Here is a 25703-nt window from a genome sequence, read left to right on the forward strand (position 1 = left end):
GGATGGGGAAGCTAAGCGCAGTGAGTGGCCAACTGGTCTCATAACAAAGACTGTAGCCTCATCTGATGGGAAAATTCGTAAGGTCATGGTGAAGACTGCAAAGCAAGGGGTCATCAAAGAGTACTTAAGACCTATATGTGACATAACCTTACTTTTATCTGGCAATCAAGATGCATAGTGGTATAACTTAAGACATACCAGACGGGGAGTGTTCTGTATAATGTATGTTTCATTTTTGTAAGCTGTGCTTTGATTTATTTAAGAGGTCCGTTTGTGACATCTAGTGGTAAAAAATGTTATTGCACTTCTCTAGAACGTAACCGGAAGTTTAAAAAGTTAATAAGGAGAGACTGTGATCGGCATCTAGGGACGCGTTGTTGTTTGCTTTCAGGCTTTGTGGTAGATACGACCGTAAGTCACTAATTTTATTTTGAAAACACCTGTAATATTTCCTTTGTTTTAGTTTGATGAAAAAGGGTCAATATTGACATGTTTAAAAGATTGATGTTCGGTCCTGAAATCCATTGTAATCTGATAGCTAACATGCTAACATAGCTGTGCAATTGCTTATATGTGCACGTCACTAACGCACTTTGATTGTTTATTTAGTTGTTTAAATATGTTAGCGAATGTTTAGAAACATGGAAGTTGTATATTATTTACGATATTTTGTAATCATTTTGTAATTTGTACCTTTGTGATTTCTTTTTAGTTTTACAAGAAAATCAAGTAAAGTATTAATCTCGTGCGCAGGAAGAACGAGTGATGGTGCTTTATTTCTGTTAACTATCTGTCAACGCTTTGGTTTGGAACACCACTGCCAGGGCAGAATAGATATACTGCACATTATTTAAAATCACAAAGTCTGTAATAAAAAAAATATTTTTTGTTTTACAGAATTGATTTAAATAAGTGGCATGAACTTTTTTGTATTACAGAATTGAGTATTTGAGCGTAAAATACGTTTCAATCTCAAGAAAATTTCACATCTTTATGGTTACAATTTGTTTGTCTTCTAAGCAAAATTTGATTTCTTATTTCTTCAAATCTTGGGATGAAATATGACTGTGGAAATATTAACTTGTTTATTATATATAAAAAAAAAAGTCTCAAAAAAATACCACCATAAATGTCAGAAGCCACAAATGGAAGAAACACTATCCAAGTGCTTGAGCACCACTGAACATCATAACATGAGACTGAAAGAGAGTAAAATCTCAGTAAAATTTAAGCAGTAGTGACTGGAGTGAGAGATCAGTTCAAGAGAGACGTTACAAAGACAAAAAGGGAAAAACACAATACCTAAAACAACGCATTCCCGAAACATCGCTTGTCTATGTACAAGGGTTTGTTCAGAGTCGGAGTGTTTTTGTTCTAATCTCTTTTTCCAGACAAACACAAAAATATTGAAATGTTTCAGAAGTCCTGTAACAGTGCAGTTAACTGGGCTCCATTTCCAAACAAAAGAACAAACTGAAGTCATGCAGTCACCGCCATCTATATAACAGAGTAAGAGAACGAAAAAACCTCTTCCAACTCTATGCATGACGCACGAACACAGACTCTGGGGCTCAAAGAAGGGTTTATCCAAGTGTGACCCTTCATATAAAGTCATTGCGGTAACAGCATCTCAGTCCAGCAGCCAGAATAAGTCAGAACGCAACTTCAGATGCAATACTTGTCGCATACCAAAAGAAACACGGTAGTGGTTTTGATTTGATCACTGTAGCGATGGAGATTTGCTCATGTCCAAAGCGCTTTAGGTAAAAGCAGCATCAACTTAAGACAGACTGAACTCGACCACATGTAATATTTGTTAATTGTATGCAAAAAAAGCCAACAATATCCTTATTATTCCCTCCGTTGAACTAGTAGGTTTCAGTTGTACTTTCAGAGAGGCGGATGAGTCTCTGCTCAGATCAGGTCTTCAGAAGCCAGAACTCTTTCATCCGGCACGTGAGCGTTAGGCCTCGGAGCCCAGAGATGTTCTGGTGGGACTGGGCGGCAGACGGGCCGCGGCGCTGTGCTCCGTCCGGAAACTATATTCATACTGACACAGACACAGACAGAAAGGGTTAAACACCATCTGAGAGAGAGTGTCACAGCACACACTGACCTCTAGTGGATCAGTCAAAAACAGCTCACAATTCCACCGATCTAAAGCTGAATTCAGCATAATATCATTTATATACCAAATACAAATTAGGCAAATATAGAAAATTATATATTATGTTCTAATGTTATTTTAGTGTGACTGACACTAAATCATTATACCATTATAGTTTTTTGTTCACTGAAATTAATTTTTTCACTTTCATTTATAATTTTTGTCATTTTGTTGTGTTTTTGTTATTTTTTTAATGTCTATATAGTTTATTAATTTTAGTTACTTTAGTACTAAAAACATTATAAACGTACTATAAACGTTGCATTGGCAATTAGTTTAAAATAAGTTTAAGCTTTTTATATTTTATTTTATTTTAGTTAACATTTATTTTATTTTAAGTTACAAGAAAACTTGTAATACATTTATTATTAAAGTTGTTTTAAGGTTTTAGTTTTAGTTAACTATAACAATCCTGATTTGTTTACTGAGCATCACGAGAATAATAAACATACAAAAACACATAATAATGTGAAATTCAACTGAACTTATTTTTAATACCTCTTTATTTACATAAAATGATTAAACATATTATTGATAATCACAATAAACAATTCTTCCACCAAAAATATAGTGCATCTGTTGACACCAAAAATCAGTTTTTTAAAATCTTACATTTGTAGTTAACATTATTGGTTTGGTTCTTGGTGTGAACAGGCCTTTATCCTTAATATAATTATAATATAATATATAATTGACTTGATATATAATTATAACTGACTGTGGATAATAGGAAAATTAATACTGATTTAACTGATGTGCATGTAAGGGATATTTCATATGACTTTATTCAATCAGATTTAGATTAGTCCTTTTTATAAAATTATGTGAAAAGCACAAATTCGAAAAACAAAAATACCTGCTTGGAAACAAAAGCAACAAACAAAGTACCACTGGTCATGGTTGAAACTCAACAGATCCTCACCTCCTTCTCAATCTCTGCAAGTGATTTGATTCTGATGCCCATTAGATCCACCTGCTGCAGCTGAAACACACAGAGACGGTCAGACTGACAACACAAACTCCTCCTCAATGTCCACTTCAGTTCTTATGCTAGGTTTAAAATACCTAAACAATCTACATCTAATAGTATGGTTAATTGGAGTTCATATGAAGCACATGATTGGCTGAAAACAGACTCACATCACTGGAGGCACACGCAAACTTCTCCGAAATCATGAAAGGCACTCCATCCATAGCTGAAAAGTCAAAAAGTCAGTATTAATCAGAGTTCACCAGACATAATATATTTTGCCTTGCACAAAAAGCCAAAAATTGCATCTACGAAATAAAACGATCTCCTTATTTGTAAGTGGCTTTGGATTAAAGCATCTGCTAAATTAATAAATGTAAATAAAATTAAACGGAGACATTTTTTTTCCCACAAATGTGTGAGAAACAAGAAGGTTGTAGAAAGAAACGAGAGCTCAGAACAGAAGGAGAGATATTCGGACTCATCACTGAACACCATCTGGAATATTTAAACAGATTCCACCTCCAGAAGGGTTTATTATTACATCCCTAACGACAGCAGTCATGAATCCACACGTCACTGGAGCACCGATGGGATTATTACACGCAATGGCCTTCATCTCAAATGTGAGGTGCTCTCTCGTGTCAAGCAGTCTAGAGATGCACAATATAGCTGATATATAATACACCACTGTTCAAAATTTAGGGTTGGTGAAAATCTGCCTTTTTTTTTCTTTTTTTTTTTTAAGAAGTCTTTTTGGTTCACCAAGACTGCATTTATTTGATCCACAAAAAAAAGTATAAATAAAATTAAATTACACTTAAAATCACTGTTTTTGTTTTAATATATTTTAAAATGTAATTTATTCCTGCGATCAAAGCTGTATTTTCAGCATCATTACTCCAGTCTTCAGTGTCACATGATCCTTCAGAAATCATTCTTATGCTGATTTGCTGATCAAGAAACATTTCTGATTATTATAAAATGTTGGAAACAGCTGCTGTTTCGTATTTTTGTAGAAATTTTTCGTGTTTTTGTAGAAAAACCACCTTTTTTTTTTTCTTCAGGTTACTTATACGCATAGAAACTTCAAATGAAAGGCATTTATTTGAAACAGAGATCTTTTCCAAGCTATAAAAGTCCTTGCTGTGATTTTTGATCAATTTAATGCATCCTTGCTGAATAAGATTTTATTTCTTAAAAAAAAAAAAAAACATTAACCCAAACTTTTGAACAGTAGTATTAAGCAGATAATATCAGGGCTTATTTTTTCTAACTCAAACTTATAGAGTAAACCTACAAAACAAAGTCCTTTTTTTTTTTTTTTTACTATTTTATAGTGCTGTGCAACAATTAAAATTTTTTAAATCGCGATTAAAGTAGTGTATTGTGCACTTTTTTGATTTAAAAGTACGGCTATTTGAACAAAAGTGCAATAACATTCAGCTTGCAAACACTTTAAACAAATAAGGTGTTTTTTTCCAGCAGTATTCCTTTTACATAGTAACAGTTAAAAATAAATCTTAACCTTATAATATTAATGTAATCAAATTAAATATAACACCAAAGCTATTTGCCAATTCCAGGGCATTAACATTTTTATAAAAACAAGTTATGCTCAGAGTCCAGAGCCTCGATCATGACATTATAACAGGCACCGTCCGATAAGAGACCTGCACTATCACGGGACCCAATGCAGCAGAGTGCGGTGCGGGACAACACTTGATGGACGAGGGCGAGTGCGGGTGGGTAGAGATGTGTGTGTGCGGGATGCGGGGAGAATAAGGGTGTACACTATGCAATCTTTACTGTGCCCGAGCGCGTTTGACCCCCAAAGCCTGGTTCGTTTGACTAGTGTGATCTCTCTGGTTCGTTTAGCCATCCCTGGCTCAGTTGGAAGAGGTGGGCCACAGCGCGGTTCAGTTATATATAGATCAGTGAGTGTGAGTGCTAACTTCTGATACGCGCAGCATGATTGCGTATATATATTGTGAGAGGGCCGTGTGCCACCACATGACTCAAACGACTCAAAATAATAAACCACAAAGTTAACAAAACGATGCACTCTACTGTGCTAAGCGAGAGCGATTCTCTGCTGTCTTCATGTGCTATCGGAAACTTCCTATTTCCCACTTATGAAGTTGTAATTACGAGCTTGTTGCATTCTTTTCTATTAAAAATAACAGTGAACAGTGGTTTGTGAATGCTGATGCTTAGCCTAAATAATTTTATCGAGAGTGTCCATGTGAGCGCTGCTGCAGACCTCCCCAAATGATGATGACACCCCTCTAAGACAATCATTCATTGGTGGTTTTATGTTACAGTCCTCTCTACTTAAATGTTCATGTGATCTTGAAGGTGTTCAGTTTGGGTCAGGTGTGTTTTGTGTGGTTTTGGTACCAGTGATGGCATAGAGGTTGGAGTTCTGGTGTTCAAAGTCTGGTCTGGTTGTGCTTTTTCTGAAACATGCCGGCAGGGTCATGGATATGTGCCTGCAAAGAAACACAAAAGGAAACCAATTATCACTTAATCAAATAAATATTCAACATATCTTCCTTCTCAGACCTCACTATTTTCACTGCGGTTTGTGTATCATCACAGCTGTTTTCAGACCAAATGTCATTAGCAATCTGTCATCTGACTGACAACCTTAAAGAAGACTGAAGCTTGTGTCTGTTTCAGCCTCACAGGCTGCATGATGAGATCTACATCCTAATGAAACATACTGTTCGCCTGATGATGCTAGAACCTTTAAATACAGAATTGTTTTTAGTTTTTTAAGCTTTATTTTTAGCAGTTGTGCTTTAAAGAAAGTCAAAAATAGTTTTGATATTTTGAGTGGCGGTTCTTTAAATAGCACACCAAACAACGTGCTTTGCTTTAGCTGTAAGATAGCTTGCAAAGTAAAAACCGCTCAGAAAAATGTCTTTGGTCATTGTGCACATCTTACGCATCCTGTCACGAGTGTTGTGTTTTATAATGGCAAGACAAGCTAAAAATACCAACTGATTAAAAAAAAAATAAAAAAATTGTTGCGTTCCATATAGCTGTTTTTTTTTTTCATGCAAGAACCAATGTTTTTGTTTTTTCATTGATATTTTGAATAAGCTTTAATTTTATGTTTTCATTTTGATCTTTAAGTTTTAGTAATTTTGTAATTCATTAGATTTTTTAAATATTTCAATTTAAGCTATAATTTATTTTTATTTCTGTTTGTAATTTTAGCACTTCAACTTATTTTACTTTCACTTATTTTATTTCAGTTAGTTGCCAAGGCAATTCTCTCTCTTTTCGGTTTAGTTTTCATCTTATACTTATATTTGATCTTTTTTTCAATTAATAATTTTTTTTAAATAGAAAAATTGAATAGATTAGAAATAGAAAATGTATTTTACTAGGTTTTGTTAATGACAACAATGGGCAGAACATATTTTATGCAAATTCCCCCTAAGAAACGTGTCCGATCAGGGTTGGAGCTTCAATGAACCACTAGTTCAGGGAACTAATTTGAACTAACTACTTGGAAATGTAGTTCTGCATATCCTCACTAATATTATGCATTAGAAACTCGATTTTTTGCGATTACACATAACTGCTGTTAGCACACACTCAAATAAAGCTGTGCATTTACCACAGATCCACTCATTAACAGGAGAATGCTGTAGGCTTTATGGGAAACACCCACCATTAAACACACTCATAACATGACTAAGTCACCGCACACATGACACATGCTCTACCCAGTTGATGTTTTCAGTATCTACTGTGTGTGTTCTGCTGGCAGCTGCAAGGGAAACTCCACAAATCACGAGGAACAAAGCAACTGTATATGAATAGAATTTGGTGGTCTTGGACTGCTGATATTCTCCCTTTGTCATTTGGAAAAGATAGCTGTCTGGAATAGTGCTTGAACACATAGCATTAAAACGTTTCCTATTCAAAAGTTTGTGGTTCGATAAGAAGTCTCTTCTGCTTCATTCATGTGATCAAAAATACAGTAAAACAGTACTATTGAGAAATATTATTGGAATTTAAAATACCCATTTTCTATTTAAATATATTTTAAAATGTCATTTATTCCTGTGATGCAAAGCTGTATTTTCAGCATCATTACTCCAGTCTTTAGTGTCACATGGTCCTTCAGAAATCATTCTTATGCTGATGTGCTGCTCAAGAAACATTTGTGGTTATTAGCAATTTGTGCGGTTTCATACTTTTGTGAAAACCCTAAATTTCTGCATTTTTTTCAAGATTCTTTGATATATATATATATATATATATATATATACACATTTATTGGAAACAGAAATCTTTTGCAACATTATAAAGTTTTTTAGTCATTTTTCAACAATGTAAGGCATGCTTGCTGAATAACAGTATTAATAATATAACATATAATATATCACTGACTGATATCACAGACTTTCTAGTCTCCACTACAGGAACGAGAAGTTCCCTTATGTTAGTCTGGGTTTCTTGCACTAAATTTAGTTTTACAAGATCATTTCCAGTTTTAGATTTCGATTTGTAAATAACAGCTGTTATGACTGGCTAACATCCACAGACTGGTGTAGTCCACACTGCCATTCGTCAAACAGTCAAATGATTAATCTATCTTCTTCTACTTTTTGTATGCTTTTTTTTTCTGCCAGAAAAGAAAGATAGTGTTTTCCATGATACGACCCTTGAATCGTTGTGCAATGCTGTGAGAAAGAGTCCAGACATGTGTTTCAGGGCCACAGATGAGATGGCCACTGCCTCATTGAGATGCATTTCTGCTTCTGTGACTTGACTACAGTTGTATCCTGTTATATATAATAAGATCACGAACGGACAGTATCAAGAGAGCAGACAGACAGAGAGGAAACCGTGAGGGGGAAACAGCTGGAACAGACACTTCCCAGTTGTGTCGGAGAAACACCTGGGGCGTACAAAACCCTGAGACACGAACAAGCCCATAAACATCAAGTATGGGAGAAAGCGTACACATTTTACACAAGTGTAGCATGCGAAAACACTCTAAATAGTTTCATTAGTCCAGTTATATCATGGAAAACAGGATTTATTTGCTTATTTTAATACGCTTATTCAGCAGGGATGCATTAAATTAATCAAAAGTGACATTATAATATTACAAAAGATTCTACTCATCATTCTATTCAAAGAATTCTGAAATAAAACGGGTCAGTTAATATTGAAATATTTAGCAGCAAAAACAGATAATAAGATAAATTATAGATAATTAGAATCAGCATATTAGAATGATTTCTGAAGGATCATGTGACACTGAAGCTGCTGAAAATTCATCTTTGAATCACAATAATAAATTACATTTTAAAATATATTCAAATAGAAAACAGCTATTTTGAATTGTAATAATATTTCATTTTTGATCAAATAAAATGCAGCCTTGGTGAGCAGAAGAGACTTTAAAAACAACAAAAAAATCTGACCAACCTCAAACTTTTGAATCGCCATGATTATGACAGCACAAGCATGAGCTTATTAACACGACTTGTCGGGATTCAGTTTTATCCATTAGGAACTGACCCTGTGAGGAGTGTAAATTGCAATGTCATGCTGACTTAGGATTCAGCTAGTGAATTGAATATTTTGCCTGTTAGTACGACTACAAGCGCAGCTGTGAACTATATGGGAATTCCTAACAGACCACAACTAATTTATTCCAGAATATAAGGAATGCTGTGCTGGACCTGCCTATTAAAGGGTTAGTTCACCCAAAAATGAAAATTAGCCCATGGCATCCTAGGTGTATATGACTTTCTTCTCTCAGACGAATCCATTGTCGTTATCGTCATCATTATTATAAAAATTGTCCTTGCTCATCCAAGCAAAACAAAAACACAAACCCATGCCATTCTAAAGCTTGGAAGAGCAAGGATATTTTTTTAATATAACTCTGATTGGATTCGTCTGAAAGAAGAAAGTCATATACACCTAGAATGTCTTGAGGGTGAGTAAATCATGGACTAATTTTCATTTTTAGTTGAACTAACCCTTTAACAAAGTGTTTTTACCCTTCCTTCTTTCGGTTCGTCTTAGTCACTCTTTCTATTCCGCAGCTGTTGCAACAAATGCAGTTCACACTTCCTCAGACATCACAAACACGTACTTGGGCAAGACTGGCGCTGGAGTGGAGTTGTTGGTGACAGTCTGGATGTTATTGGTGTTGTTGGTTGTGGAGTTGTTCTGTACAGGTGAAGAGTCCTGGGCCCGTGGCACCTTTCCCATACGGTACCAGATCCCCATATTGTTCAGCTCTCTGTGAGGAAATACAGAATTAAATCATTCCACCAAACTAGAACCACTCCATCACCCGGAAACACAAAACACAGCGAGTGCTTATCGGATCTCAAAATACAGCCAGAGATTCACAGATATCGCAGGTTGAGAAAGACAAGTCAAAACAATGGTGTCTTAATCAATTCCGGCCTCAGACAATATATTAAAGATGTTGAATATAGAGAAAGTAAAAGTAAAACATTTTAAATTCAAAAACATTAATAAAAATGGTAACCAGAGAAACCATCATTTACAAAGTTAAATTAGAAATGTTTAATGACAGAAGTAAAATACTATAAAAAAAATAAATAGTTAAACTATTATTAACATATGAAGAGTTTATTTGCTCCGTTTTTAACAATTTTCAAAAATCATGTTTTTCATTGTGAATTCCAATTAATCTCAATCAAACTGGAGTTGGGTTATTTTGATTAGGTTAAAAAACAACTAAAAAAAATACAGCTAACTAACACAATAAAACATAACATAAATAAAAAAACAGACTTATCCGTTTTTGCAAATAAACTCTTCATACACAAACATTAAAATAACATATGAAATAAATAGTATTTATATTAATATCTATTAAACATTATTATTATTAAAATATATAAATATTTTGAGGAAATATATATTGGGAAAAAATATTAATGGAACTACATAAAATATAATATAAAATAATATAATTGTTTATCGTTTAATATATTGTTTAAAATAATTATTTTCCACCCTAAAGAAACCTTAATTTACAAAGTTAGATTAGAAAGAAGTACTGGAAGTTAAAAAAATATATATTACATACATATATATATATATATATATATATACACACACACACACAGGTCTACACGCACTTTAAAAGATTTAAATTCATACAAAATTTGGTGACTTCTTTTGAAAATTTCACTGACTAAATATAAAGCTGTTAGGTAACACTAATGTTGTTTAATTTTATACTGTCAATAAAAATCATCCCAAGTACAACTAATATTTGATATATTGCCTATTGCCCATCTACAGAATACAAATAATTTTCTCACTGAATATTAACAAAATGTTCTTAAATATTAGTAGGACAGTCTAGTGTATAGAGACTTTGTGTGACGTAACTGACCCAATGAACGTATACTGTGGTGGGGCTTGTTTAGAGCGTCCCAAGATACGGATATCACAGATGGCAGCTTCAGTGGAGTCCCTCGGGATGAATTTAATACATAACCTCCTCTTCCTGAACGCCGGCTCCTCTGAAGAGAGAAAGAGAGGAACAGGACATGTTGAAGAAAGTGAAAGGGAGATGGAGTTTACAATAGAAAGAGAAAAAAGACAGAACGAGGTCAGCGCTGGAATTAAAAGAGGATCGTTTCACACAATCGATTAATTATTTAACACAAGAAACTAAATCCACAAGCTTCTTAACGCCACATATCAGGCTGCATCCGTAAAAGAAAATACATTAGTGGAAAACAAACTCCTTTTAACGCCAGTCTGGAGTGTCACTGGTTTATTAAAGCTATAACAATGCATATCAACTAACATCAAAATATAGTTTTAAAGATGCAGCTGCAGTGTTCAGGCTGAAATTGCTGGAGAATGCAGTAAATGAATGAGCGGAGATATGGGCGGCGCTTACGTGTGTCCACAGTTTCCTGAATGGGAATGAATCCCACAGGCAGCGTGTCCTTGATGTCGATGAGCTTCATGTCTACGAGCACATTTCCTAAATGACTCTGTGGAGAGACACAGGAAGCACATATAGGGGAATGTGAACAGACAACATGTCTACTGGTGCCCTTGTTTGCATGCTTTAGGAATGAACATTAGAACTATAAAACAGGATGTTTGTTACTTTCAAAACAGCATAGTTTACACCGAGGAGGAATTGCATAAACTATTTTCCTGTTTAACACTGGAAAGCAGCTTTGGCACAATCTGTTTTGTATAAAGGTGATTAAAGTGTATAAAAAAAGTTGAGCCAACTTTAAGGCAACCAGCTTCAGCAGATTTTTGAGTTTTCTCAAATTATTTTTTAGGAAATTTCAACTTTTTGTTGTTTAAACACAAGCGGTTGAGAAAACTCAAAAACCTACGGAAGCTGGTTGTCTTAAACTTTTTAAGTTGGTTTAACTTTTTATTTATTCTTTTTTTTTTACAATGCTTTAAAAAATCAAAAGTTGAGAGAACTTAAAAGTTTAAGGCAACTAGCTTAAGCAGATTTTTAAAGAAAAACTTTGACTTTTTGTTGTATAAACCTAAAACAAGAAGTTGAGAAAACTCAAAAATCTGCTGAAGCTGGTTGCCTTAAACGTTTAAGTTTTTTAACAGTGTATATTGTCATATCAGGGCAGTTCAAGGCACTAAATAGGTGTTGATGTGTAAACACTGACAGTCATATGTTCATTACAGATGCATCACAATGCATCGATTTAACAAAATAAATTGTATAAATTCTAACAGTCTTGTCAAAGTATAATTTCATAATTTGTTATTTATTTATTTTGAGTTTGTACTGGATTGTTTTACATGGCTTTATACTTGCCATATAACAATTCAATACAGGATGTCCTGTGTTTTTTCCCAAGATTTTTTTTTTCTGTCAAAATGCTCTGCTGTATGACTTCATCGAGACTAAATTTTACAATAAACAACAGCTATTGAACCACTAAACATTTAAATGGGAAAAAATAATACCATGAACATTGTTGCAAAATTCTTCCTGCTTGAGGTTTGTCCAAGAAAGAAGAATGAATCTAAACACCGCAGGGACGGCACAAGCGGAAACAGCTTTGTTTTCATGAACAAAAACAAATTGTATATAAAAAAACAAATAGATGAGATCCTGTGACACATTACAGTGAGCTCCTCAACTCCAGCAACATATTACAATATATAAACACTCCAGCATGAGCTTGTTCTGGATCTTTTAAACATCCTTCATTTTTTGGCCTTCAGACTGAAGTAACTCAGTACTGCAGGGTGTTGTTAGGCATGTCTCAAGTGCCTTAATGATAAAATAAAATAAAAAATCATAAAAATAAATATGAAATATAATAATAAAAAAACAGAAACAAGCAATAAATATTAAGGACGTAAATTTTAATTAAAATGTTTTTTATATTAAGGAAATGATTAAGCATCCGTCTAGAAGCATCGCAGGAACGCTGCATTAATGAATCAGCATCTAGGACTAGAAGTATCAATTTGTTACTTGTAACCACACTTCAAAGAAACCTCCTTAGGTATCTAATAAAGAGCTGAAGAAATGACTCACGTTCTCTTTGGAGAAAGCCCTGGTGAAGCACAGATAGCGGGTCACCTTGGATTTGAACAGACCGTCTTTCCACAAGTCTGCATCAATCCCATCTGTGGTTTGTGCAACCTACAAAGAATGAAAAGATTTGATTTGATTTAAGTATTATAAAAGTGTTTTTCCCCAATGTGCTGAAGGTAACTGGTTTGATTCTTTTGGTTTATCTGAGTAAAGAACTTCTTAAAGAAAAAAATTATAATTCATGCAGTACAGCAGCCAATACATCACAAAACTTTCATTTACATTAATAATAATCGGAAAATAGCCCTGATTTAGTCGAAAAAGTGTCCCTAATTAAGGATTCTAAAGTAGGCTGGTCATTTATAATGTACTTTAATTAGCTTCATAAGGGCTTCTGGGAAATTCCTACCCTCTTAGAATGGCTATTAAAACCTTTTTGAGAAGTTATGTATCTAAAAGCTGGTTAGCGCTAGCTGTATAGTGCAGTTCTCAGTCTGATGTCCATCTCAACAGCGGTCTACACGCATGATTGCTCAATTAACAGCTTGAGCTGCCCACACAAACAGCCGCCCTGCCCGCCCACTCGGCAAACATCACAAACACTGAGCAGCTAGACTTGACACCAGTGTTACGGAAAGACTGCCGTCTGAAATGACTCAGCATTAAGTCTTCGGATTGGACATGAAAATGCACTCATTTATACACCAAATATGTTGTATACCAATTTTTACCTTTATTTATATAGCACTTTATACAATAGATTGTGTCAAAGAAGCTTTACAGCGTTAAACAAGAAAATAATGTTTCAATAATGCTTACAAAATTCAATTCTGCTGTAAAGCAGCTATAGAGTAAATTGTTCAGTTAATGTCACTTCATTGTTGATCGCCGATTCAGTGATGTGTTCATTCAGTTCAGTTCAGTTCTCTTCCAACAGTTTCTGTGCAATCAAGTTGAAATATTGCCAAATACTAAGTGTCCCCAACTAAGCAAGCCAAAAGGTAACAGCGGCAAGGAACCCAAACTCCATCAGTGACAAATAAGGAGAAAAAAAAAACTTTGGGAGAAACAAGCTCAGTCGGAGGGTCAGTCCTCCTCTGGACAGACGAAACAGCATGAGGATAAGAGTATAATATGAGATAAAATACAACAAGAGAATACACAGGAAATAAGTCTGAGGGATATACATTGTCCAAATGGATCCAAATGTCTAAGACCTGAAATTAGGGATTTTTTCTCTTTTTTAATATATATATATATATATATATATATATATATATAGTTTTTTTATTTAAACTGGAATTAGAAAAGTTGAAGAAATTAATAAGGAATATTTCAGATTCTTCTGAAATGAAGTAACTGAAATGTAAGGAAATGTGACCCTGACCATGTGAATTAATTTAGATGTTCTTGCTTTTGTTAAAGCTCAAGATGCTCTTTGAAAAATCTCAAATCATGCTGGAGAACATGTTCATGTAGCTTCAGTTCTGCTGTCATTAAAGCAAAACAGACACAATACAAATACTGAGACATTCTCAAATTCAAGTCAATTTTCAATAAAATTTTTCACTCACATTCTAATGCAGATAATAATTTATAAATGACAAAAATAATAAATTAACCTAATTTTTAATTTTAATTCAAATGATATAATTTGCATTTTTAAAAACAAATTTATGCAAAAACAATTTCACATTGTATAGACCCCACTGTAAAGATCCTAAAAGATTGTCTCCGCCGATTACCTGCTTGGCATTGTGATACAACTTGCTGCCCTCATTTTTTCCAGGTCAGAGCTCATAGCATCATGCCATAGTAGTAAAACAAACACAAAAAAAAATAAGGAAACATACATTCAAGGCTAGCGGGTAAGAGCAGGATTAAAGGTAACGTCAAGGCTTGATAAAACAATCTGAATCTAAAATCTGTATTTCCTGTTTCCTGTTGTAATAAAATGGTAAAATTGCTTTTCAAACATTGGGACTAATTTCATGGAATTTATTCATTGTTTATTCCCTTGTTTATTCATTTCACAGCATTCATTATCAGGGCTCCAAACTGCGACTAAAATGGTCGCATTTGCGACCAAAAATATTAATTTGCGAGTGAAGTTTTTGCTGAGGTCGCCACTGGCGACTATATATAATTTGCATGAAAGGACTTTTTTCCCGATTGTTTTGCGCTCACATCTTTTGTTATGTTCACTATTAAACTTACATAAGACGATGCGCATCAAAGTTTTACTGAAAAGAGTTTCAAACAGTCCTCGTCTCTGCCGCACACAGTCTGCTGAACGCAGTGAGAGAGACCTGAAAGGGCCTGTTTACACCTGGTCACTTCATGCATTTTCTCTGATCGGATATCTATATGATTTGTTAAAACGTTTCCCCATTTACACTTGGCCACATAAATGTGTCTTCGCAAAACGGATATAAATCCGTTCTTCAATTCCCGCTTCATATGCAAATATAACGGAGTTCACGTCAATGAAAGCAATGGATAATTTTATTAATTATCAGCTAATTTCAATATCACAGATCTTCTTATCGAGATCTTAGTCTATATGCTGTGTTCTGTTAATGCATAGACTTCCTGTTATTTGAAGCGCACTTGCCATCCAGTAATCGCAAAAAGCTTTGTGCTGTCTTACTTTTTAATAAACAAAGTATCAGCTTTAAAATGCTACGAAATTCAAATGATGCGGTTTGGGTGCTCTTTAATGCGGACCACAAGCGCACACTTTGGGTAATATAAACACCAGCACCCCGAGTCCACACGGTCCGTGTATGCGTCCGGATCGCGCGAGCGGAGAGTATCGCACTTAATGCTCAGGCGCGATCTCTTTAGCACCTCAGTTAAAGCAGCAAGTGAACCCATTATATATTTCGATTTACTACTATAGTATGAAATGAACATGATCAAAAGGTGGGCAATAAGAAAGCCTATAGTACAACTTACTGTTGTACTCATTCAGTGTACAACTCATTCAGTGTTTCAAACTGAGGAAATGTATAAAGCTTGTAAACATTGCATTGTAATACATTTACCTCAGAATAACCACTCAGTGTCCATAAACTCATCAGTCAGCTAGAAAAATAACTATAAAGAGGAGCGGTTTGCTATATTTATGCGCTGTTGCATATTATTTTTACTTATTCTGTTGTACATGATTCAACTCCTATAAAATTGCATTTTACTAATGAAGAAAAACAGACTGAATGTGTGAAAGATCTGACAACATTTATAGGATGCACTGCACTCAGTTGCCAAGTGATACTTATGGTTATGGTCCATGATATTGGTACAGATTCTGTGTAACAAACAATTCTTTGTGACTGTATATTTCAAGTTGTAAAATACATTTAATTAACACTTTAAGTGAACCTTAGTCCCCCGGTCGACCTGATCATCTACAAGATGGATTAAAATGCTGATAAAGCCTAGTAAAGATAAGACATAAACACATGACAAAATGATTGAAATGTTAAAATAGGGGGGAAAAATAAAATGATAATAATAAAATAAACCACTTTTATTCTGTGGCACCTAAAAAAATAATTTGGCGCCTAAGTTTTTCTTTTATAGGAGCCAATGGCTCCTTACTCGATTTTTTTGTCTGGAGCCCTGATTATTATTGTACTTGGCTATAATAATTCTAGGGTTCTAAAATATTTTTTATTCAGTTTTTTTTTTTGTTAAAAATAAAAAAAAATTGTATTAAATTGTTTTTTTATTAAATTTAGCTAATTAATGGCGTTTTCAAAACCAAGTATATTAATAATAATAATAACCCCAAATTGGTTTTAAATGCACCATTAATTGACTAAATTTATCATTAGTGATGCACAGGCCTAGAACCCTCATAAGATTCATAATATTTAGACAAATGTATAATTTAATTGGATCATTATTGAAACAATTTTTGCCTATCTTTTAAGGCATTTCACTGTAAACACTAAACAGAAAAACCCATATTCACTTTAATCAATTAAAAGTCAACTTGGAAGGATATTTGATAAGTGATGAGTCAAAAAAGTCAGCGAAGAGCTCAGACTTTAGAGGTTCTCCAAGGGTCAAACCTCAGACTTCTGTAGTTTGATACTGAACAGACAGAAAGAAGCTCACTGTTAGTGCTGGAAACAACAGATTACTCTCTCCCTCTGATGCTTTGCAGGTAGACTACAGTGTTTCTGTGTTTCAAGAAGATGTTTGGGGGTGGAATGGGTGCTATCAACAGACCCCGCTTTCACACACTCTCGCAATCCACACAGGAAGCATTGTTAAGCTCTGCGCTGAAGTGACGACAATGACTGGGACGGCCAAAGGAAACATAACAACCCCGCTGCCTCTTCTGCTGCCAAAGTACACCCAGATCATGTGTGAGTTTGTACTAAAAAACATGCAAATGCAAGGGTACAAAAATGTTTTAATGGCACAAAACGTCAGCAGCTGGGCCTGTGATCAGAAGTGTACTTTCTAGGGTGTGAAGTGACATTCTCATCGGGCTATTAATGAGGTGCATCATTAATCATGAAGCTATGCTGTGGCCTTTTCCCAAAAGGTTTAGGGAAAACAGTCTCAGGGAGATCTTACGAAATAAAACAGATGTTACAATAGAGCACAACACTGAAACTGCACGCAAATACTTTCTTAAAGACATCTCGTTGGTCCCCTAAGACATTTCTGGTGGTATGATTACGTAGATCTCGCCTGCAAAGCTGTGTGCATTTTGAAGTCGGGTGCTGGGAAAACAAGCGCCCCACATCCAGATCGAGTTTCTCCTGTGAACGCCTTTGAACTGAGGCCACCGTGATCAGGGGTTTTCTGCAACTGAGCAGATCTATAGGCCTCTTTGTTGATACCAACTCTAAAACCCCAGTGGAACACATCCAACATCGTTCTTGAATTACATATCAACAATTCCACGAGGCTTGCCATGTTACAGCACTCAAATAAGTCTGTTTTACCCATCAGTGAAGACCATGTGCCTCATAAGACTGAAATGTGACATAAACATAGCTGCTTTGTACATTGTTGGAATAACAGTGTTTGAAAACCTACTGAGCTGGCTATCTAGTCAAAATTTTAGGGTGGCCATACACTGATACTGTACATATCGGGTTATTTTGCTGATATTTATTAGATTATCACACTGCTTGTATCAACTATAGTGCTAGTCTGCCTTGTGAATTAATAAATATTGTTTCAAACATTTTGGTAGAATTATTTGAGAATATACTGTGTACAAAAAGGCACATCTGTGCCCAGAGAGTGGTGTCAGTAAGATTTATTAATGTCAAAAATACGGTACAAACAGTAATATTGTGAAATATTACAATTTCAAATAACTATTTAAAACTGAATTTTAGCATAATTTCTCCCGAAATCCTTCAGAAATCATTATAATATGCTGATTTGCTGCAAAAGAAACCTTTATTACTAGTATCAATGTTGAAAGCAGTTATGCGGCTTCATACGTTTGTGGAAACCATGCTACATTTTTTCAGGATTTTGAAATTAATAAAAAACAGTATTTATTTAAATGTGCAACAATATACAAGATTTTACAGTCACTTAGTGCATCTTAAGTCTTACCCCCGGTTTCACAGACAAGGCTTAAGCCTAGTCCTAGACTAAAATATAATTCTGAGCTGTTTCAACTGAAAGAAACTTACAGTGCCTTTATCAGTTCCTTTGTTTTGTCTCAAGATGCACACCAGTAATGATTTTTTTTCTAAGCATGTTTATAAAAATTGCTTAAATGTCCTAATTGATCTATGATCTAATCCTGGTTTAGTCTAAGCCCCGTCTGTGAAACCAGGCCTTAATTTCTTCCAAAAGAATAAATCTTACTGATCCCAAACTTTTCCTCATTTGGATAAAAGCATCTGCTAAATGTAAAATATTAATATTAGCTTCATAACGTCCCTGAAAATCCCATGTTTATCTATGACAAAAACGCCTTCGAGGTGGGCAGCTCACTAGGTTTTTAAACACTGCCATAGCTTCTCATGTAGAAACAGCATAATAGGGACTAACCCAAACCCCAAAGGAACTAGAAGAACTTCCTAACATATGTAATTTCTTGACAAATGCTTTGGAGGAAATACTTTCTACATTATCTGTATGAGTGTACTGTATCTAACACTCACCACATCATAGCCGGTGGGAGCTCTGTTTCTCGAGGCCACAACCCCTACGCCAGTGATCGGGTCCATGGGCATCTCTGGCAGGGCGTCTGAAAGTTCCCTCACCTCAGGCATCATGGAGGAATTCTGAGGAGACAGGAGCGTTAAAACATTTACACGCTAAACAACAAACCACTTGACAGAACATGTCGGATCCGTGTTTGTTTTGTCTACAAAAGCAGATGAATGTATTTCTTTGTTAGACTCCACCTCCCTTGGTTACGGTCGACAACTCAGAACATCCCATAGGAATGAACTGGGGATTTCCATTTTTCAGTAAAATGTACTCCGTGTCATTTTTATCTGTCATTATACCTGTTAAAATTATACCTGCAATGTGATCAATTGCAGAGACAGGTCTCACTTGAAAGCAATTACAAGTGAAAACATTACTATTTGTGAACCCTTTAGTTGCTATTGACATGCAATCAATGCAAAAATGTAAAGCTGTTATTATTAAATTAACCTTACTTTACACTGGGATAAATGTAGGTGTTTTCACTGATGTTTGTTTGCGACACATAAACCTACGGTAACCGAAAGCGCTCAACGCACTACAAATAGAAAAAAATGCCTGTAAATTAAGAAAACAACTTTCTTAAATTTTCTGTTTTCTTAAATTAAGAAAACAACACACACGCTGCAAATGCTCACAACAAAACCAAACAAAGAAACGCACTGCAAATAAAATTAATAAAATGTATGCGTTGAGCTCTCTCGGCCACTGTATAAACCGCAGCATGAACTCAACATTTATTTGAAGATTTGGAAATGGATGATAATAATAATAATAATAATAATATTACAAATGAATTGAATCATCATAAGCAACAACATATTACCACATATTTCCATAAAATTGTCTAAAACCACCCAAACACACAGATCATCTATATACTTAAAAAAGTGCAAAAGCTTGTATAACAACTACTTTCCATGATTCAATTTTTAATTTCAATTTCGTAAGGCTTCAACAGCATTGATGGCACTTTAAAAGGTTCTCTTAGAGCATAAAATAATGCCAAATATAGCCTATATGGTTTTATTAGCAATATTAAAGGTGTTTGAACATCAAAACAATCAGAAAAAAAAAAATTAAATAAAAAAAAGGTACAAAAGCTGTCATTTAGCTGTCTGTACTAATACGTAATTTGTATGTGCTAATATATAGCAATATGCATCTTTTAAGGGTAAACAATGTGCAAAAGAGCTACTTTTGAAAAGATACTACCCCAGTGACAGCTTTTGTACCTTTTTTCAGAGAATGCACTTACTGTAATATTCACATTTACACAAGCGGATACCCAAATACATCTCAGCGTGACAACACAGAGCAGAATAAAACATGACGGCACCGCCAAAACACGAAGACAAACTGACAAATGAAACCAAGCCACTGTATACAAGACAAGTTTGAACAGAGAACAATGTTCTGGAGAACAGAAAAAGAGTCTAGTGGGAAAAGCACAAGAGGGTGGGGATGAAACACTGAGCCAGTCGAGCAAGACTTTATATAGCCTTTCCTTATCAACTACTCCTCTAATCTAACACACTGACTACATTAAGGGAAGAAAATCATAATTCAAGACCATTATAATTAGTTAGATTCTGATAATGAAGTCTGTTTATTCTCTTTGAGATAAGAAAACACACTTCCAGACCGTCTGAAAGCACATAATGAACAAGAACTTGCACGTCCCTCTAAAATGTAAACAGGGGAACTTGCATGATCACAGATCAACAGATTAAACAAGAGCTGAGGAAACATTGTGTGTGTGATGTACACAAGAGACATTCTGGAGGCATTCTGGTAACGTCTCCATCATGCTGCGTTTGTTTTCATCAGGAGACACTTCACAAATCAACTGATTTGGAGTCAGGGTTTGTTTGAGCATCTGAGGAGTTGTGTAGTTGAATACAAATGAAACGCAGTCTTTGGATGGAGCTAAGCGCTGCGGAGGCACCTTGGCAACCGGGCCTGCCCTCCGCGATCTCCCAAACAAGCCACAAAGAAGCTGTGTCAAATCGCTGGTGCGCATGGAAGCAGCTTGCAGCAGGGCAAACAGCAGACAGCAGCGAAGAAAGAGAGCGAGATCAAACTGAGAGCATGTGAGAACTCTGCCGGAGCCAAGAGAGAGTGTTATAAAGAGGTGTGACATGATGATCCCTGGAGTCGACAGTGAGAAAACCAAACAGGAATAGACTGCATTCGTGAACAGGGAAGGAATGCAGTTCTTACAGGAAAGGAAATTGTATAATTAGTTTCTGAATAAAACCTTCAAGGCTGCAAAACATCCTAAATGACTGATAACACTGAGATTTCATAGACACCTTTTCAACTTATAATGTACCCAACCTGGTCTGCTTTTACCCCAAAAAAGGCTATTCTGAGCCACAAAAATCTTCAAACCAGTGAAGACTGGGATAATGGAGATGGCATGTTCGATGTAGGGCTGCATGATAATGGTTAAGTGGCATGGTTGCCAGGTCGGGAAGATTAAGTAAACCACTGAGGAGAAAATGTATCAATTTAAGTAAAAGGCTCTGATTGGCAGATTTAAACTCCTGAAATCTGGCAACCACAATCATGAAAGCTTGTGGAGGCTTGTTACCTATGCAAGATAATGCAAACACCAAATTAAAATGAAAGCCACAATTTCAAACTTAAGTTAGCAGAAATGTGGTCTGGATCTGAAAGAGGTTTGCAGAATCCATCAGCCGAGGAGAGAGGTAAATGGTGGAACGCGTCCAACATCCATTTATTATTATTGAGCCAGTCAGTCATTTATAACTCATTGATATTCTGATATATGGAGCCTCTCTTTATGATGCATATGATTTATACGGCCAGCATTGCTGGTCAGCAACACAGTGTTTTTGAATGCTGTGCTGGTCTACCGGTGTGCACATCAGGCCTCCAATAGTTTAATCAGCAAGATTCAGCAGAACGAGCGTGCTGATTTTACTAAGCCACAAGCACGGTCACTAATTACTAACCAGATTAAACCAAGCTGGATCAGTGTTAAAATGAACAGTGTTTACATTTACATGAAACCTACTAATCTTCTTATAATCTGATTGATAAGCGGACTAAAAAGTCTTCATGTAAACACCTGCAATGCACATGTAAATATCTACGTTTACATGCACACAAATAATCAGTTTATGATCGGACTGATGGCTCAACTTCATCTATGATGTTCATGCAATGTTGACATGCACCAAAATAGTCTGTTTAGAATCGGACCGATGGTTCAATCAGATTGAACTAAGCCTTAACGCAAACACTGTAATTGATCCGATTATGCCCGATGATCCAAATGAAATTTCAATTGGATTGAAAGGAATGGTGTAGACCTCAAATAATCGATCAACAGGAAAAAAAATTATTGTCAGTGGAGGAGACTGCCAAAAAAGCTCTTCTGACATAAAAGCCAGCTTTCTTTTTATATTCAATCAAGGCATGATTGACAATTATACTTATATGCACTATATATGCATGCATTTTGTTTGGAATACATGCAATGCACATCATGTAAATTAACATATGAATCGCACTGCAATATTCAGGGGGCATCTGCAGTCAGATTGAACTTCTTCAGACAGACGAAAATCTATGTAAACATATGAGATGCAGTCAGGACATATTCTTGAATCGATATAGCCCTATTAAACAATCAAATGCAGGGAGAGTTACATTAGTATTACCAATAAGCTTTTTCCTATCCCCACCCCAAAAATTAAAAGGAAATGACAGGTTGAACGGAAAGACCTATTGGATAAATCACAATGATGCAAAATTCATGCATAGTATCAAAATTCATGCATTGTTAAACTGGTATTTCAACAGGCTACGTGTAAACAGTAAATATAATGCATATTCATATCTGAATGCACACCAAAGCAATTATCATAAAGAATGGATGCAACCTTCCTGGAACATGAGCAGGACAGGCTCTGAGATGCCCTTCAGATATTAGGGGCAGATCTGCTTTCATATCACTCATCTGCCAGGAGGACAGAGCAGCCTCAGATGGCACAGACGCTGGCACTGTCAACACACTGTCTGGAAGATATTTCAGAGCTCAACAATAAGGATGGCCCGGAGCCAGCATGAGAAAAGTTTGGGCCAGTTTACATAAGCTTCATTCAGCCAATCAGAGCACTGCTGCATTTCTGTCAATTCAGCTTGCAGATGTGCATATTTAGGGCCCTATGATTTCCACAATGCGGAAAACATGGATTGGAATCGAATCCAATCACAAAAATGGAATTTACTCTATAATGCAGAAAGTCATGGAATTTGACATTTTGGATGAATACATAAAAAGAAGTCATGTACAATTAATCAAAGCGATATGGACTAGTGTCTGTGAACATTAAACAGTAAAAATACTATTTAGATATAAAATCTGCATGTTCTGCATGTCTCTGTGCAAATGAACGGCATACTTTTTCTTAATCACTGTACATTTTAACAGTAAATCCCACTTTGTTTGCCAAAAATAAATATAAAATATTCATAATTTTGTGAATTCAATGCTTTTCGATAATTAAAATTTAATTAAACCATTAAAATGCAGTTGTCTAATAAACCTGGCACTGTATAATATTACAAATATTTTTGGCTCTTTGACGAACTGCTTTTGTTACCCTTTGGTATGCGACTTCGGATCAAATCAGCTGCTAAATGTAAATGTTAAAAATATGTTGACAAAGACGTTTGCTTCAGGGCCAGTGGAAATAATTTACAGGGCAAGCAAAAATCTGATCTACTCTCCCAACTGTACCAGAAGGAAAACATGCCCTGCATGTGTTAGTTTCATTGCTTGTTCAAGTTTACTCCACCTCTCTAAGAAAACATGTTTGTTTGCACAGGTGGCTGAAGCAAACACGGTCATGGGAAACGAATCAAATGCATTAACACTGGTTTTAACATTAGGACAACTACTATAGGATAGTTTCATTTCTGAGATAAAATCAAAACGGTGCGACTCAAAATGAAACAAGTCAACAACAGTGACACAAATTTGGAATAAATCCAGGCCATAAAAATATACATAGAAATAAATATACACATCCATCCACAATTGTCATACAAATATGGAGAAGCTCTTGGTCCCACTAGGGCTCCAAATATCTCTCAAACAACAGCAGCATTCAGACTCTGGCTGGCCGTTATAATGTGTCATTTATTCTAACTAATGCTGGAGTATTTGATAACAAAATGACAGTTTCAGGTCTTGCCTTATCAAATTCATTATGCACTTTAGTGTTAATCTGATCTGAAAATCCAATTTCAACGTTTCCAAAGAGCCAAATCATAAGGCATCATTTATTTCTTAAGGAATTACCTCTGTTTACACTCTCACTTGCTATTTGTGATTTGAATGAATTGAACAGAAGCTGCATAACATCTGAATCATGCACAGAAATCTGATACTACATGTCATAAATTTAATTAACATATAGATTAGATATTGTCCATGTAGACAAGAAATGTTCTCTATAATAAATATGCATCACCATAATAATAGTCTTATACTCCACGATCTTAAAATATCTCCGCTTTTGTTTAAATTATGCGAGATACAAAGCAAACAAGTAATATTTCATAAAGCAATTCTTTACCATAACATTAACTACTCAACATTTATTACCCTGCTGAACAATTCAGAACTCTTTAAGATTTTTAACCACTTATCTTGACGTTGTTGTAATATCTTGAGTCCATGATATGAATAAATAATATTCGCATTATAGTGCGTTTTATCATTTGGCTGAAGCCCAATTTTAGCCTTTAGCATTCTCCGGCAGGTTGCTAGGAGACTCCATAGAGATTCTATAGTTAGCATAGAGAAGCTAACAAGCTAACCCAAATTTCCTCAATATTCCTTATTCCTCTCGAAATTTGTGCAAAAAGCATTTCAACCATTAAACGCCACATTGACTTAACTGTAAAATGCACAGCGTCCTTCCTTTTCGGACAAAAGCAGCTTTTCATGACCTGCGGCACACAGCGGTAGCAGCAGGCCGCAGAAGCCTCGGCAGCGCGTCAGAGCAGAGCGGGGCGGAGAGGGACGGAATGCGGCGGGAAGAGCGCGAGAGGAGCAGCGGCAGGCGAAAGCAACAGCGAAGCTAACAGCGCTAATGCTAATCGACGTCTCTCTTACCCAAACAAATACACTTCACACAGATAGACTGACAGACGCTGCGGTTTGAAAAGATATACGCCACTGGATCCTCTTCTGTCTGTCGTTACAGCTCACGACTGGACTGTTGACATTCCCGTTAATGACTTAATCCATTTTAAACGACGCATTTCTCCTTAAATTGCCAGAGTGGTTGAGGGGTCCTCAGCAGCTGCCATTACCAACCAGTCACTGAAACTGAGAAGGAAAGGAGGTAGGGGTAGCTCTCTCTGTGTGTGTGTGTGTGTGTTGCTGATGTAGTTGATTGCCATTCAATGTCTGTTTTATATTCGGAATAAAAGCCCAATACTATTGCTAATGCAAAACAGTCCAGGTTAGATTAAATCTCGAGTATTCAAGATTTAGAAGGTAAACTAAGCATGTGATAAATTAATAATTTATTTTAAAATAATTAAATTTAATATATATATATATATATATATATATATATATATATATATAAGGCATGGGGTTTTCAAAAACATTTAGAGAAAAACAGTGTAAAAATAAATAAATAATAAAAGATAAGTGACTACAATGAATAAATACATGATATGTTTTCATAAATAAATAAAAACATATGCATAAATAAATAATACATTTAATATTTTCCCAA

General features: G+C 35.3%; 1 protein-coding gene across 3 annotated transcripts in view; it reads right to left on the reverse strand.

Annotated features, from left to right (window-relative positions):
- Positions 1–25346, reverse strand: part of LOC306871639 (multivesicular body subunit 12B-like) — a 33189-nt gene extending 7843 nt beyond the window's left edge. The window contains exons 1-10 of one of the 3 annotated variants that reach the window (XM_079419704.1): positions 24853–25346; positions 18861–18983; positions 12709–12816; positions 11071–11167; positions 10555–10684; positions 9271–9420; positions 5538–5629; positions 3308–3363; positions 3090–3149; positions 841–2050 (exon numbers count right to left, since the gene is read on the reverse strand). In XM_079419704.1, coding sequence (XP_079275830.1) covers positions 1964–2050; positions 3090–3149; positions 3308–3363; positions 5538–5629; positions 9271–9420; positions 10555–10684; positions 11071–11167; positions 12709–12816; positions 18861–18983; positions 24853–24900 — 951 coding nt within the window. In that variant the 5' untranslated portion in view covers positions 24901–25346 and the 3' untranslated portion in view covers positions 841–1963. The remainder of the gene's footprint in view (positions 1–840; positions 2051–3089; positions 3150–3307; positions 3364–5537; positions 5630–9270; positions 9421–10554; positions 10685–11070; positions 11168–12708; positions 12817–18860; positions 18984–24852) is intronic. The other 2 variants (XM_079419705.1, XM_079419706.1) reach the window with 2 other exon arrangements.
- Positions 25347–25703: the final 357 nt, after the last annotated feature.

This window comes from Barbus barbus (genome assembly GCF_936440315.1).
Source record: "Barbus barbus genome assembly, chromosome: 6".
In the NCBI taxonomy this organism is placed as follows: Eukaryota; Metazoa; Chordata; class Actinopteri; order Cypriniformes; family Cyprinidae; genus Barbus; species Barbus barbus.